This window comes from Larimichthys crocea, chromosome VII, assembly GCF_000972845.2.
Source record: "Larimichthys crocea isolate SSNF chromosome VII, L_crocea_2.0, whole genome shotgun sequence".
Classification (NCBI taxonomy): Eukaryota; Metazoa; Chordata; class Actinopteri; family Sciaenidae; genus Larimichthys; species Larimichthys crocea.
In genome coordinates, this window is record NC_040017.1 from 16,732,835 (window position 1) to 16,748,907 (window position 16,073).

Below are 16,073 nucleotides of genomic sequence, written 5' to 3' on the forward strand. Positions count from 1 at the left end.
GGAAGTGCAATCAGAATTTGCGATCATGTTACGCGCTTATAGACTAAACATTTGCAGAGCTAATCACATTTTTGCTTTGTGTGTTCACTGACAATGTTTCAGTTGATGGTTATCTCAGGAAGCAGGACTACTGAGCTATGGTGATTTGAAAATTTGAAAAAACAAGTAAAACTCTAAAAACCTTTTTTTTTTGTCCTCATTCTGAATTTGGGAGAGGACAGCAATTTTATAAACAAACTCCATTTATCCTGATTTCTTGTAATTTCCCTAAAGTATTATAGATTAACTGTTAAATTATTAACTTTCAGAATTTTTGTAGAATAATGTGGACACATTTTTCTGAGGGGTTTAAAAGAAAAAAGTGATCAGTGCCTCTTTCTTTTTCTTTCAGCCTATGAATATTTACTGTTCTCCAGTCTTAAAGAATAATTCTGGTGACATTCAGTATTTTCTTACTGTCATCCAAAACCAACAATAAGTTGATCCAACTAACAGGTATTGTCTGTGTGGGCAAATCCTGATATATCCTATTATTATATTTTAAAAAGTAAACTAAAAATAACAAAGACGAAATCACTTAAATAGAAATCCACTTTCTGTGGAAATGCACATCTGCTTTAGTAGGCACATCGTTTCTTTTAGGCAAGCAGCAGCATCAACAGTGGTAATGCAAGAAATTAGAACCACTTAGGGGAAACTTAACAAACTTAAGCATGTCTGTGCAGAAGACAACTTGATGTGCATGCTATATATAGAAACTAAAGTGCTTCTAAGCAAACATTGTTTGCTGTTGTTTGTATGAAACAAAGGACATGCGTCATCAGTTATCTATTTAACTTCTCAACCGTAACAGTTACCACTACTTGCCTAACCCTAAATATAGTTATAGTGTTAGGACCTTAAACTCTATGTGCTTAACCTTAACCATAACCCAAACACTGACCCAAATATCTTTTTTTTACTGAGAATCAGAACTTTTGTTCATAGTTGGACAAGTTGTCCCCAGTTAACTGGTATTTAGTCTTTTATATCCCTAAAGATAGCCTAAGTCAGAGTCATTTGGATGTTGGTTTACATGAACATGAGGAAAACATGAGGTGTTACTTACTGTGCTCTAACTGCAGTTGATGTTACTACTTATCTTACCTTGGTGTTTCAGTACTCTTGTAGCACATTAGTGCCTTAATGCATCCAATGTTTAAGTTTACATACATCGAAGATGGAAGATGCTGACATGGACATGCTTGGACATTCAGAGAAAAACAGTATGGCAGCTGCAAGCAGGTATATTTTCATTAAGCGCCTTTCTTCCAGAGTGGATAAATTGTGACCTTTAGTGGTAAACTTAAGTTTTCCTCTTCTTCTGACAGATTTTTCTTTTTTTTTTTTAGCTTTTTTCGGAATTAAGTAAAGTTTATTAGAGACTTCATTGCTGGTTTTAGGTACAAGTCTCTCTGAGGTCTGGAAAGCGACAGAAGCCAGGAGAGGTGCAGCTTGTGGGATAGTGACAAGCCTACACTTGAAAAACATAAAACGGATACATAAATAGAAAAAAAAAGTGTATCATTTGCCATCATTTGTCAATGATGATGGATGTAGTGAAGTAGGAGCAAGGGTGCACTTTCACTATCTGGCTGAAGGGCGCTCATCACAGAATGGAAAACAATATCGTCTCTTCGCCTGTATAGCCAAAGGGTCCTTTTCGAGTGCCACTCGGTCAGTGAGGTGTAATATGTGTCTTTGTCCTTTGACAGCTGAGAGTATTTCTTTGTGTGTGCGCAAATAAATATGTAAATATGTATCTTAAGTCCGTGTTGCATCCGTTCATATGAGAGCATCTTTATGACATTTAAGCAGAAATTACAGTCCGCATATCTGGAATAATATGACCTTCATCAGAGAGTGTCTCTCAGACTATGAGTAGAAAGCAGAGAAAAGGGTATAATCATGAGCTTGGTTTTGTGTGTGCAATTCCTCTCCAGAAAACTAAAAATTACAATTTATTTATGTTTGTATGGATGAATGAAACAACAAATAAAACATCCAAGACAAAAAAGAATATTGTTCAAGGTTTGTATTATCTGTTTCCAAGGCTAGGATCATCCTTCAAACATGTTTTACACAGTCTACGCATATTTGACAACTACATAAACTTCAGGATATACGTGTGTATAATAGACCATCATAAGTACAGTATGTTTTATATTGTATCTAGATAATTCTACTTCACAGAAACATGCAACATATTGACATGACAGGTAGTCAATACTCAAACTACATACAGTCTCCAAAATCTAGTTTTGTAACACAAGCTGTCTGTCTATTACTACTAGGGAGAGGTCTGCTCTTCTTAACAACAACAAATAAGGAGCTGTGTTGCTTAAAAGATGTGTCCATTTACCTGCTAAGGTGTAAGATGCTACCTCCACTGACTCCACTGAGTATTTGAATGTGTGAGGATGTTATTCACCGTTTAAATAATGCAACAAATGCTTGACTTCAGAGATGGTTATAAATGGGCGACTCAACACAATAGGAGCAATTTTCGTCATTCAGCAACAGTCGTTGTGACTGATGTGGTGTAATCTCCCAGCTACTGTTAGAAATGTCTCACATGACTGTTAAAATCTGTTTGGTCGTGGCAGGTAACGTGCAGCTCAATGCAAGTTCATTTAAACACACAATGACATCTTCAATCACATACTTTTGCTAAGAGTCTATTGTGGCTCAAAACTAGTGGTAATTAGCAGTGGATTTGCTGTCCCTAGATCAATAGTTCCAGTTTTCAGTACAGGACATGCATTTATGGGAATGCATTTATGTCTACAGATGGGTTTTGAAGCCATGCCTGCACATTAGTAATTTACCAGCACAGAGGAAGTCTTTTGTCACCATAAAGCGCTCCGTCACTGAGAAAGGATTGAACCGGTCTTTACTGAAGACATGAGAGGGACTGTAATTCCAGTCAGTCTAATTAAATGACACCAAAAACAAACTCTTTGAAGGGAAGGCAGCTTCATTTTAACAATTTGTTTAGGAAAAATACCTCAATAAACACAACTACAACAAATTCTCATGATGATCACTTGTGGTGAAAAGCATTTTTTGTTTCACATTGAAGCGTTTGAGAGGAAGAGAACGTGCTGTTTTTTTTAATGACAAATTCTGATTTAAAGGTTGACTCCAATTCTATCTGTAAAGACTTCACAGGGTGTAAAATGGAGTCAAACATCTTCATCATGAAAATAATTTGAAAAAGATGGAACGATGCTATGACGGGCAATAACAGCAGAGGTAAATGATCAGAAGGAAGTTTCGATAACCTCAAGCTGGAGGAGAACTTTGATTCATTGCGGTAAAATTGCGAGTGCTGGCACACAGATGATGTGAAAGTCTGAACAGCAGGACACTATTCTCATTAGACCCATATGATTTTTATCAACTTTATGTCTCTTTCAGGCTCTAGGTCGACCTTTATAGCCTTCCTCCCTCTCCCTACGTCTTTCCTCCTTCCTAAATGAGCTTGAGTCCTCTCTCTCTCTCTCTCTCTGCGGTCAGAGGATGCTAACCCTCTCGGTGAGACCTTGCACATCTGCATCCTCTCCACCCTCCTCATCATCAGAGGCCAGCGCAGGAGGAGGAGGCACAAGATGAGCAGGGTAAGGCAGAGTATGTTCCCGGGCAAACATTTGCCAGCGGCTGTCATCACTCTCATGGGTAATGTAACGTCCACCGAGTTTAGTCTCCAGCTCCCGCAGGTCCAGCCATGTCTGGTAGTCCTGAAAAAAAACGTCAATAAACAGAGGGATAAAGTTTCAGAAACCTTGAAAGCAAAGCTCAATGGGATTTTATGTAACCAATCAACCAGTAAACACTTTCTTCAGGAATGTGTGTGTGTGAACCTGAACCTGAATGACCCTACACTGTTTTGAGTTGAATCTTAATTAATGGATGTTATTGCAATGAAACAACCAATAGAGAAGGCTGTTCTGTTTTTTTTTTTTCACTGCTTTTGTTTTGAAGGACATATTCAAGAACTGTGCAGTCAATGAAAACATAATTTCATCATCATCATCATCAAAACTTAACAAATATTAGCCTTGAGCTGCCATCTCCACGCTTGTTTAGAGTGCAACCTCCTTGCGTTTATATTTCTCATTTTCTTAATGACCATTTTTTCCCTCATGCCTGTATATAGTCTATCTATCTATAGATTTTATTGAGGGTTTTGAAGAAGTATAAAAATAAAAGTGAAATTCGTGTGAAGTTCCGCTCTACCGGCAGTCACCATATCTGAGGAAGGTGTTGCTTTCAGTACATTAAATATGGAGTTAGTGGTTTTATTGAAGGTGTGTTAAAATAACCAAGGGTCAGACATACTTCAAACCATGGCCTTTATTTTAATAACCAACTATTATTATCAGTAACAGTGTGTGTGTTTGTGTGTGTGTGTGTGTGTGTGTGTGTGTGTGTGTGTGTGCGCGTGCATATGAGTAGTTTCTATAAGTTACCTGTAAATACACATGGCTGAGACTCTTGTCCACACTGTAGCGTTTCCTCATTTTAACTTGCAGAAGGTTGTTGATCAAGTCGATTGCTGAGAACACAAAAGGGGAAACAGATTGGACCAAAAGAAACTGACGAATTTTGGTAGAAGGAATATGAAGTTATGGCAGTAATAAAATGAAATGAACAGAAGCCATTTTTAATATGACTGTAACATCATGGAGTTAAATGGAAACACCAGTTCTATGTAGTAAGTGGCTTATCAAAGATCAAGGCATTATTGCAAAATGTATTACAAATATAAACATTTTGATTTATAATGGCCTGTCCTGCTTTAACAGTTAATTTTCCAAAACATACGCATTAGTTTTCATCTCTCTGGGTGTGTCTCACAGTTAAACTCCTCTCATCCCTCCCCTTCTGTGTTTACCATCACTGGAGATCTGTTTCCAGGGGTTGGGGGGGTACATGAAGGCTGCGTTGTGGATCTGGTCGTTGATATCTTCGTCCTCATTAAACGGGAATGTCCCACTCAGGCTGACGTACATGATGACACCCACAGACCACATGTCAAGTGAACGGTTGTAGCCCTGGTTCAGCAGAACCTCGGGGGCCAGGTAGGCAGGGGTGCCAACCACAGAGCGACGGAAAGACTTCTCACCGATGATACGGGCAAAACCAAAGTCACACAACTTCACCTGAGAGAATTAAACAGGAAGCAGGGAGTCAGGTTGTTTTGTGGTAATATGAAACAAAGACTAGGCCAAAGGCTAGTTGGACTGCGCATGATTAATATGCTTCTGTGAACATAATGAAATTCCTATTTATTTGAAAGAACAGCCAATGGGGAAAATCCAAAGTTCAGCTAATTTTATCATTCAAGTGAGTCAGGGAAATACATTTTTGCGTTTACAGGGCAGCCCCACTTTGCCGCAGTCCAGACAAAAAAAGAGGAAGCGGTAAAACAACAGATAGGCTTTTGAAATGAGTAACAACAATAACAGTCTGAGGATCTGTGAAAGTCATAACTGCTGCTTATGAAAATGTGTTTCAGTATGTTTACGTATGTGTGTGAGTGTTTGCGTATGAATGTTTGCGTATGTGTATACCTGTGGGAACGGATCAGCGGAGGCAAGCAGCACGTTTTCAGGTTTTAGGTCGCAATGAACGATGTTCTTAAAATGCAGATGCCTCAGCGCTGCAAGAATCTGCACATGCATACACAAAACCACACAGACAGGAAATTAATGTTTTGAAGAAGAACAAACACATGCCTTTACGCACAGACACTTGTGACGCATTGAATCATCACGATGCCCATATAGGCAGACCACAAAAAGTGTGCTGTCAAACACTCCTACATCAGCACATCAATGTTGTGGCTCACATCAAACAACCGTTTCCATGTCACCCATAGCATATATGTATATACCAGTGGGCCAAAAGCCACTGCACAGAGTTTGTGGATGACCAGGGGAAAAACATATTATTTATATAAAGGAAACAAAGAGTTTGCTGATGCCATTGTGCTGACCAAAATTTACTTGAATCCTTTTTTTTTTCAATAGTTGCTTTCACTGTCATGATTATCATCTGAAGGGGGAATGCCAGAAAAAGTTTGAGGAGCGCTGCCGTACACAAAAGATCACTTATTTGCTGGGGCGTATACACACCTGCGTGATGAGGAACTTAGTGAGTCTCTCAGGCAATCTGCCTTTCTCACTGGAGAGGATCATCTCCAGCATGTCACCATGCAGCTTCTCCATCACCACAAACACTTTCTCTGGAGTCTCGAACATACACTCCAGGTTCACAATGCCCAGGTGACGTAAACTCTGAGAAAGAGAGGGATCAGAGGAGGAAGAGAAGGGAAGAAGGAGGAGAAATAGGATGATATGGAAATTGTTTTGACAGAGCAGATTAAACAGGGTAAGAAACAGGAACAGAATACCAGATGAGGACAGAGACAGAAAGTCAACCAAAGACAGAAACCACAGGAGGGGAATATGAAACACAGCAGGGAACAGAAAACTGATTATTACGTGTGCTTCAAAATGCCATAAAATGTTCTTTCAGAACACCTGTTTACCACTCTTTTATATGAGTCAGAGCAGGATCCTTTTTTTAAACGTATTTCACTTGAAACCTGGGAAATGTGAATTAACCTTTTAAGTATAAAAGGCTAAGTGAGTCACTGTCAAGCTGATGGGGAACCTTTTAGTAAGAGTCATCGTCGTGTTCAGACAAGAAATAGAGATGCACCTCTGTCTCCATCTGCTGGCAACAATGTTATGTACATTTACCAGCCTAAACTAGAGAGGCCTGGCTGTAGGAAAGTATTTCTGTTTACACAAACAGCAGCAATTATTCCCAACAAAACATAAAGTAAAAAACATCTATTGCCAAATGCTATTGTAAACATGCTCTGTAACACTTTATATTAAGAAGTGTGTAATAGGTGTACGGGCTTTATAAGATGCTTATTAACATTCATTTGTGTTAATAAAACTATATATCTGTTAACAACAGCATCATAAACATGTTTATTGTTGGGTTATGGTTATGTTGAGTATACAACATTTATAAGCACTATGTTAGTAAAATCCTTATGAGTTTATTTTAATTGTTTATATCATTACAAACATATTTATTGAGTTTAAAACACTTTATTAATATTTCTTCATACTTTATTGTGGATTTATAAGAAATAAACTATGCACTTATTAACAGTTGTGTATGCTTTTTGGGGGTACTGAACCTAAAGTTGGAAGAATGCTTATTAATATTAATGAATCCTTTATTAAGCACTTATAAACAGTTACTATAGTACTACAACAACTATGCTTTTCGGGATACTGGAGCTGAATACTGAAGTTGGAACAATGCTGTCTCATTAATTACAAGCACCTTTATATAAGGTGTAACTGAGTTTTCAGTTCCTCACAACAAATTCTCTTTTAATTCACTCCTTTAACTGAAATTTAAAACTTTTTAATAATCCCTACCATTTTATTTTTCTCAAACGTGTACATTCCTCTCATTTGTGCAGTTTCTGAATGTGTTTTGTTTTGTTTACAATTCTTTTGTCATTTGTGGAATGACTGTGGACAACCTAAATTTATTCATTTAAATATTGATGAGTCATCACAAGAATATAAGGTGCAATTGTGGACGTAACTATCAGATAACAGTGACCTTTGCAATCTAACCTTTTTGAACTTTATATATGGAAACCTGGCTATTGTTAAAGCACGCAGCAAAGGGCTAATGTTTCCTCAGCTGATTGTCTCAGTGCTTTGATACTTTTTTCCTGTTTAAACACTCACAAGTACTATGAACACAGGGTTTTCCCTTCTTAGGAACCATCCTAAGAAGTAAACACAGAAACTTTTTATGTAGTAGAAATGTTTTTTTTTAACATGATTTATACTTACAGTCCAAATGAATCAATACAAATCTTATCAATGTCACAATGTACAGAAGTATTAGAATTAATGTCATCATTTTAATGTATGTGTCAATATAACAACACCAATATCCAATACTGTATGTAGCAAAGCACTCATTTCTGTGTCAGCACTCTGTACAGATGATATTCATTTACAGCTGCAGTGAATCGTTCAGTGTGTGTGTGTGTGTGTGTGTGTGTGTGTGTTTACCTGCAGTATGGCCACCTCATTCCTCAGCTGGCTCTCCTGCTTGGTGGGGAAGCGAAGTTTGTCAATGACTTTGACGGCTACGTCCCTTCCTGTCTTCCTGTGCTTTCCTGATGATGAGATGGCGTGTTAGTAACCCATGTGGTTGTTTAACTGAGCCTCACATAGCATATATTGTCCAGAGTGTGTGATGCACTCAACTGTACTCGATTGATTTAACATTATACGCTTTCAGTTTTTCTGTACAGGGCTTTAACATGTTTATTTTGACCTTCACAAAACACAGCAGGCAGCATCATGGGTCACATACCTCCATACACTACTCCAAACTGCCCAGATCCCAACACTTCATCTGCAAAAATCTGGTACACTGTACCAATATCCTGTAGGAGAGCAATATTTCAGACATTCACTATCATCCTTAACGTATTATTTAAAGATTGAAGGAAATTGCTAAAAATGACATACCACGTTCTCTTGGATTTGACTGTTGGACACCGATATGCTAATCGAAGCTTGTCCTAAAAATACAGCAACAGGAACATGTTATATGTGAGTTCAAAATTGTCATCATATAATAAACCACAACTTCTCGACAGCCAATATCACACTTGTACTGCATGGTATGTGTGGTAGCACTAAAAAAGCTCAACCCCAGTTCAGAATATTAAACTTGTGAAAGAACAACTTACTGGAAGAGTCTGCTATTTATTTGACTCACATGTTTTGGCACAGAGCCTACATCAGGGTGTTTTTGATAAAGAGTTAAACAAAGAGCAGCCTCCTTACAGTTAGTCAGAGTTCTTTTGCATCCATTGTTAGTTGAGCATCTAGTTGAGCAAGAGCACATTAAACTCAAATTTCCATCCATAAATCTCAACGTGCCAAGTAGTAAATCTATTAATCATCCACCTGCATTTGGCTGCTCTCAACTTACTGTGAGTTGTGTTCCCCGCAGCTGGTGGTGCGTCCTGAAAGATGACTGGCATGAGGGCCTGACGAATGGCGCTCTCCCACGCCTTGGCCACCTCACGCCCAATGCCACTGTTGGGAGCTACTTGGCTTGGGGAGGGAGGGGTCTGGGGGAGAGTCTGGGGGTTGCTAGGGGATAAAGGAGGGAGGGTGTTGGGGTCCTCCCCAACAAAGTAGCACATAGTTCCTGTGATGAGCTCAAAGCAGTGAGGATTTGTGCCTGGTGGGACGAGAGTGAAGTTGCCAGCGGGACGAACCTCCAGGATCTCAGATAGAGGAATCTCCTGCAAGAGGATGGACCAATGACGCAGCAATGAAAAAAAGTTTCACACTTCACATAAATAAGACATAATAAGACTTTTCAAAGGGTAAACCATATTTACCTTGTAGTATTTGTTGGAGGTGTTGTTCTGGAAAAGGATTACGCACTTACAGTCCAGACGCCAGTAGTGCCTCTTTCTCTGTTGGTGGTTGGAGTAGAGTGGGATGAGAAGGGGCAACGCAGATGTGACAGGACATTGCGGATTTGAATGAAAAGGGAGAGTGAGGGATGGAGCTTAGATCTGGGCAAAGTTCAGGAATCAATACGATAGCATATCAAGTTCAATGTTGACAACCCGAGGAAGAGACAACTTGCCTGACGAGAAGAAAGATGAGCAGGTGTAGAGGCTGCAAGGTGAGATGGTGGAAACAAAGAGAAGAGAGACAAAAGTAAGAAAGAAAATGAAGAGTGTTAGTGAAGCCAAGGAGGGGAAACAAGCAAGAACAAGACGAGAAAGGAAGAAAAGGTTATTTAAGGTCGAAGTTGGTTGGAGCAAGAACTGGCAGAAACAGGCTCTTAAGCTTGGATTCACCACACATCGGCTGAGTGGTGAACCAGGAGGTTTAGCCTCATCATTTCAGCTATTTTCTCATCCATGCACACACATGCACACTCACAAACACACACAAACATGAAGGCAGAAACCAAATGAGTAAGGTCAAAATAGTTTGCGAGAGAAGCTGGTGGACAGAGAAAATAGAATGATGGCCAGAGGGCCGTGGAAGTGAGTGGAAAGTAAACAAAACTATCTTGCTGCTGTGAATCATAGAAAAAAAAGATTGAGTTCATGCATCTAGAATAAATGATTCAAATCTGTAAATTCACATTCTAACACAAATAGAAATATATTTTTCTGGAGAACTACAGACTGGTTTAGGTATCCAGAGAAAGGTAGCATGGGAGGGTTTTTACCAGTGTGTCCTTATTGCTGTAGTGAACCATCCATCCTTCCTTGATAGCCGTACTGGATCGGCGTGTTGTCTGTCTCACTGACTGTACTACCCTCATTAGCGGGATGTAAACACTAGAAGTAGAAGGACAAAATTTAAGTAATAGGTAAAAGGTGTGTTTGAGTTTCTGTTATTTTCTAACTTGGTGCTCCAATAACATTCCTTTAGGCACTTGTTAGTAGTTTTTTTGCTTCAAATGTTTGTGTTTTCCACATACCTCTGGTCTCCACCAGTTCCATCCTGGTTGTTGTCAGGAGCAAAGGACCCAGGGATGCTGCAGGCCTCGTCTGAGTCATCTATTGAAGACTTGTCTGAGGCATCGTACTCAGTGCTGTAGTCCATGGGAACCTCAGGATCTGCACTGGGACTCAACATGTCTGGGGGCAAAAAAAAAAAAAAGACAAACAGTTGAGTGCAACTTGATTTAAAGAGACTATGTGTGTATGCTGTGGAAAAACTACTTGCTACTGCTATGACTGCTGCTATGACTATGGCTATGGCTGCCATCAGAAGCTTTACATGCATCAATACAGAGTGCCGATAATACTTACCACAGTTACTTCTGTTGTCTGAGAAGATAAAAACATTATTGGCAGTGAGTTTCAGTCTTGTTAGATCATGTGTTATATCATGTAAGGTTATTAAAGTAACCTAGTTCTGACAATGGAAACATGCAGATGAGAAAATAATATTTTGATCAAATCCATGCAGGGTCAACAAAGTCATAAACACATCAGAAAAGTGTTAAATTTAGATCTTCCCTCACCTCCAATGGTCTCCCCAAGGCAGTCATTAGGAACCTTGTACGCACAGCGTTTATGGCAGTTGAACTTGCAGTCTGAGAGGAACAAAAATGCAATTCATTCTGATCAGATCTCATGTAATTCAGCTCCAGATATGAGCCTCTCTGTTCGTCTGTACTCACCTTTGCACTGAAGGCCCTGCCTGAACAGTCCTCGAAGAAGCCTCTTACAGTACTGGCACACCGTCGGTCGCGTGTACGAGTGGACGGCGAACGTGTGGGGCACCTTCACCTTGCTCATCAGCATCTTGTCCAAATGGACAGGTCGGCCTGTGTAGAAGCGTCGGGCATCACTGGGGGTCCGTGGCTAGCAGAATAGACAGGAAACAGAGATAATTAATTAAGTATGTGGGTAAATAAATTAATAAGAGCACTATTATCTACCTTTGGAAACAAGATAAATAACTACCAAACTAATTCATAAAGCCTGAATTTATACATTTCCTATCTTTAAACCTGCAATAACTGATCTTGGCCATTTGTGGGCAGCAGAAACAAGTCTTTAACACAGCAGCAGAGCTACATTATCATTCATTTGGATTCATGTTTGTGTCAACCTGGCAAACACAGCTGCCTGCTGCAGGCAAAAGCACTATGAGAGCAGTGAGAGTAAACCTAAACAGTAAATTTGCGGTTCAGGCAGGTAAACAAAGCTGAAAAATTTGTGAAGCTGAGGGGAGAAGTGCAGATGCAAGTGCAAGTTTATTACCACAACTAACCCTTCACACTGTTAAGTCATTTGCATGCTGTCATTTTATACATTGTTAGTAATCAGTGACCAAAGTGGACCTGTAACATCTTAAAACAAAGCTGTAAGATGTTGTGAAATAAATGTCAATCAACCCTATTTCACTTTCAAAGTCTAAAACTTTCCAGAGCATTGTGTGCATGAATCCACAATTACCATTTGTGTGTGTGAACGGATGAGGCTTGTGTCTTCTGTGCAGGTGGAGACCGTCCCTACACTGTACACCGACTCAGTGGTGGAGAGACGCAAGGACTGGCTGCTGCTCAGGGAGGTGGTGGACAGACGTCGTTTGCGGGCTCCACTGCAGTTATTTGGAATGCTGAATGCACAACGCTTGTGGTAGTTTAGTCCACATCCTGCAGGGGGCAGTATGGATCAAAGAAAGAACCAGGGGGCAACAACAGAGCAGAAGACGAGAGCATATTTGGTGAGTGTTAGAACCCATTTCTCAGGAAAAACTGTGGAACACATCAAAGTGCCTTTTTCTATTCACACTTCATCTCCCTGTTTTCCTCACCGTCACACTTGAGCCCTTGTCTGACCAATCCGAACAGCATCTCTCCACAGTGATCGCAGAAGGCTGGGGCCCGGTATGAGTGCACGTTGAGTGCATGGGGCCGAATCTGGAAATCTTCAGAGGTGGCTGCCGCTTGAAGGGATAAGAGAAGTAGAGTGTTCACAGTGGGTTTCAAGATACAATCATACTGCTGTAACCAAGCAGAATAGAGAATGATTAGATGGATAGGATGGAAAAACAGATGGATTTTCCCCCTGATAGGGGAACAGTGGAGTCTGAAACAATGACAAAACAAATGAAAGCAGTGTGAGATAGATAGATAGTAAAATAAGCAGATAAGGACTGATTTCAACAGTTGTGGTACAGAGTAATATCAGTAATTGAAGGGAGATAGCACAGGAAAGAAGGAAGGTAATATAGATTTGAATATAGCTATCTCATACTGTAGTGGGCCATGATAGATGTGTCAGAAGAGAACTGGTTATTTACCAGAGAGCACCACCTCCACCAGATCTCCCTCTTGAATGTCACTGGCACCTTTAACCAGTTGCAGGATGTTGTTGGTGGACGTGTCGTGTTTGAATAGCAAAATCTTGTCATAAATGCCATAGAAGCCACACTCTGGGAACTGGAACATACAAAGAAAACATAATAACGTAGGTTAGGATGATTCACTGTAGAAAAGGCACTTTTGTTGAAACACGTAGTTGCATAATCCAAAGTTTTACAGCAGTGATCAGCAGCAAAAGTTTGTTTGTTGCCTGCAGAGGCAGAGCTTTACAGTAAGTTAGCAGTACTTTGGACCTTGTCTTTGTAAGTACTGTAAAAACTCGACAGTCCTTCTTTACTGCATGCACTGTACATATTCTTTATACTTCATAGTGTGAGCATTTGCACAATCCTTGGTCAATAATTGACATACTCCAGCTTCTTTGCTTTAAACACTCTACAGCACTTCAATAAAAAAAACAAAAAAACATTACAATACAGTATAGATTTATATTGTTTTCATATTTTTATTGTACATTTATGTTTTTTTAGGATTCTTGGCTTTTGCACTACCTTTATTGTTATGCACTAAAACACCAAGGCAAATTCATTAGATTTCAAAGCATACCTCATGATTATGATTATAATCAAGTCAGGAGAAGTCACTTATTATATTTACTACACCAAACATCCTAAACAGACACTGCTCTGCAGTCTTAATGAACAAGTAACAACATCTGCATTTGGAAACATCACATGCAGTATTGTAAACACGGTTCAAGTTAGTCAACATATTTCCAAGCACATGACGTTACTGTGTGTCCTTAACTAATTTGATCATGACCTGCTATGTAAAGTCATTGGGATATACAACAGCCAACACACACACACACACACACACTCACACACACACCGAAGTGTAACAACTGATATACAAGACACGCTGGCTGAATTCCACAAATCAAGCAACTTGGTCAATGTGGAAAGCAAGACAAAAGAGAAACTTTATCCTATCTTTCTATCAGTCATACACACACACAAAAACACGCACACAAAAAACACACACACACACACACACACACACACAGGTGTTTCCATGAAGGTCTTCCAAAGATATGAGAGATGAGTGTGTCAGTCAGAAGTCAGCAGAGCAAAGGAGGCTGTCATAGGGAAACCCTGCTCTCGTGAATAGTTAATACTGCCTGGTTCACTTCAGTGGCTACACCACACAGGACACCACAGGTACACACACACACAGAAAAGAGAGAGAGGGAGAGAGAAAGAGAGAGAGAGGGTGGGGCATTTAGGCCAGAAGGAGAAAGAGGAGAAAGCAGAGAAAGAAAATTAATTTGAATTTGTGAAATTTGAATGTAAGTCCCCATCACACACACACAATCCTTTCTGCCTCTCTTCTTGTTGTTTTTCCCATGGTGCAGTCAAGATCCACCATCTGGCTGAGCTCTAACAACTTACAGGAAGGGGAACCCTGCTCTCCACCTTGGAACGACACAATGACACACATACACCTCCTCCTCACTTACCAACAGACACACCCTCCTTACAGACAGAAAGACACAACCCCCCCCTCCAATTTCCCTTCTTTTCTCCGAAATGCACACACAGTCTCCCCCACAGTTTCCCAACAGGCACTCCACATTACCACATCTGAAATCCAGGCCTGGTTTGTACCGCTGCCAAACTACACAGTGAGTCCACCACGCCCCAGCAGTGGGCTACTGCTACTGACCACACAGTGCAATCAAGACGCACAAACAGCACACAGTGACCTTTTTTTTTTTTTTTTTAAATCTGCATCAGGTCCTCAACCTATTCAACAAACAATACATCCATAAAGCAAACTATGCTACGCCAAAAAAGATAATAACAAATGTAAAGAGGTGTGACAGATCAAATAAATGTAGTGTAAGCATTTAAATATTACCTCTATTTGCTTAGCACGCCTATTATTCAGAGATAAATCACAAACATGACAAAAGAAAAGATCATAGACAGTAAAGGAGGACAAAATTACAATGAAGGGTAGAAGATTGAGGGATGGAGGCAATATTGAATTAAAATATAATTTGGAAGAAAAACAGTGGTAACTTTGTTCTTACAGCACATTTAGTTTTGTCTGATCCTTTTTTTTTTGGCACTTGAAGGCAGCGGAAGTGAGCTATAAACACACTATGTGACTCACGCATTATCTCCATATAAGGTTGATATTAAACTTTGAATTAAACTTTTAACAAAGGACCCCTAAGTTTTGTGGTATTAATCAACAGAAAGCAATATATATATATATATATATATATAAGAATGAATGTTTTCCTCCAAACTATGAACATCTTATCTTCCGTAGGACAAGTGGCCTTGGAGGAGGCCCTGATGCAACTCATATTTTAAGTGCAGCCTTGTTGCTGTTAGTGAATTATCAGGTTTTAGGTCATTATGTCTAAAATGAAGTATCGATCGACTTCTCTGTTTTGTTCTATAGATTGATCTATAGATCTATATCTATGATCTATAGATCATGCTTACGCCTCACACCTCAAATTACGCAACAACTGTTGTGTTGTAAATATTACTGAGTAATATTTGCGTGGTCCAACTCACAGCTGTGACTCAGTATTTACACTTAGTGGATCTAAACAGTCCCTCTATTGGAGAGCTCACTGTATCCCTCTGACCATATATGTATCTTGTTTGATACAGGTTTCCAGGCTACTACAAAAGCACACAAGAAAAAAAGATACAGCTACTCCATGTTCTCCTGGTGTTCAATCGTTCTCCTCACTTCTTAACAGTGCTAGTGACAATCTGATTATAATGGTAATGGCTAAAAGTCCATAGTTAAAACGAATGGTGAAACGATCCATAGCATTAATGAATCTGTTTTAAGGTTCAAGATTTCAGCAGAGGTATAAGTCCAGTAAACTGCAGGTTTATTACTCTCTGCATAAAGAAGAAGAATAAAAGTAAAAGAAGCCAGGGACGAGTATTTACTTTTAAACATAAACAAATGCAAATAAAGCTACAAAACTGCAAAAATCATGCATTAAAAATCGAAACAATGAGCTGAAAACATTGCAAAGCTCAGAAAAACGGAAG

The 16,073-nt window shown here is 39.5% G+C and overlaps 1 protein-coding gene across 1 annotated transcript in view; it reads right to left on the bottom strand.

The window, feature by feature from the left end:
• Positions 1 to 2,059: 2,059 nt before the first annotated feature.
• prkd2 (protein kinase D2) overlaps positions 2,060 to 16,073 on the bottom strand; it is a 38,554-nt gene continuing 24,540 nt past the window's right edge. The window contains exons 3-20 of the mRNA XM_027280202.1: positions 12,963 to 13,101; positions 12,474 to 12,605; positions 12,113 to 12,312; positions 11,332 to 11,515; positions 11,173 to 11,244; positions 10,958 to 10,975; positions 10,624 to 10,783; positions 10,369 to 10,480; positions 9,518 to 9,595; positions 9,100 to 9,418; positions 8,631 to 8,683; positions 8,473 to 8,545; positions 8,166 to 8,272; positions 6,180 to 6,341; positions 5,616 to 5,714; positions 4,937 to 5,204; positions 4,512 to 4,597; positions 2,060 to 3,779 (exon numbers count right to left, since the gene is read on the bottom strand). Of these exons, the coding sequence (XP_027136003.1) occupies positions 3,555 to 3,779; positions 4,512 to 4,597; positions 4,937 to 5,204; positions 5,616 to 5,714; positions 6,180 to 6,341; positions 8,166 to 8,272; positions 8,473 to 8,545; positions 8,631 to 8,683; positions 9,100 to 9,418; positions 9,518 to 9,595; positions 10,369 to 10,480; positions 10,624 to 10,783; positions 10,958 to 10,975; positions 11,173 to 11,244; positions 11,332 to 11,515; positions 12,113 to 12,312; positions 12,474 to 12,605; positions 12,963 to 13,101 (2,487 nt within the window). The 3' untranslated portion in view covers positions 2,060 to 3,554. The remainder of the gene's footprint in view (positions 3,780 to 4,511; positions 4,598 to 4,936; positions 5,205 to 5,615; positions 5,715 to 6,179; positions 6,342 to 8,165; positions 8,273 to 8,472; positions 8,546 to 8,630; positions 8,684 to 9,099; positions 9,419 to 9,517; positions 9,596 to 10,368; positions 10,481 to 10,623; positions 10,784 to 10,957; positions 10,976 to 11,172; positions 11,245 to 11,331; positions 11,516 to 12,112; positions 12,313 to 12,473; positions 12,606 to 12,962; positions 13,102 to 16,073) is intronic.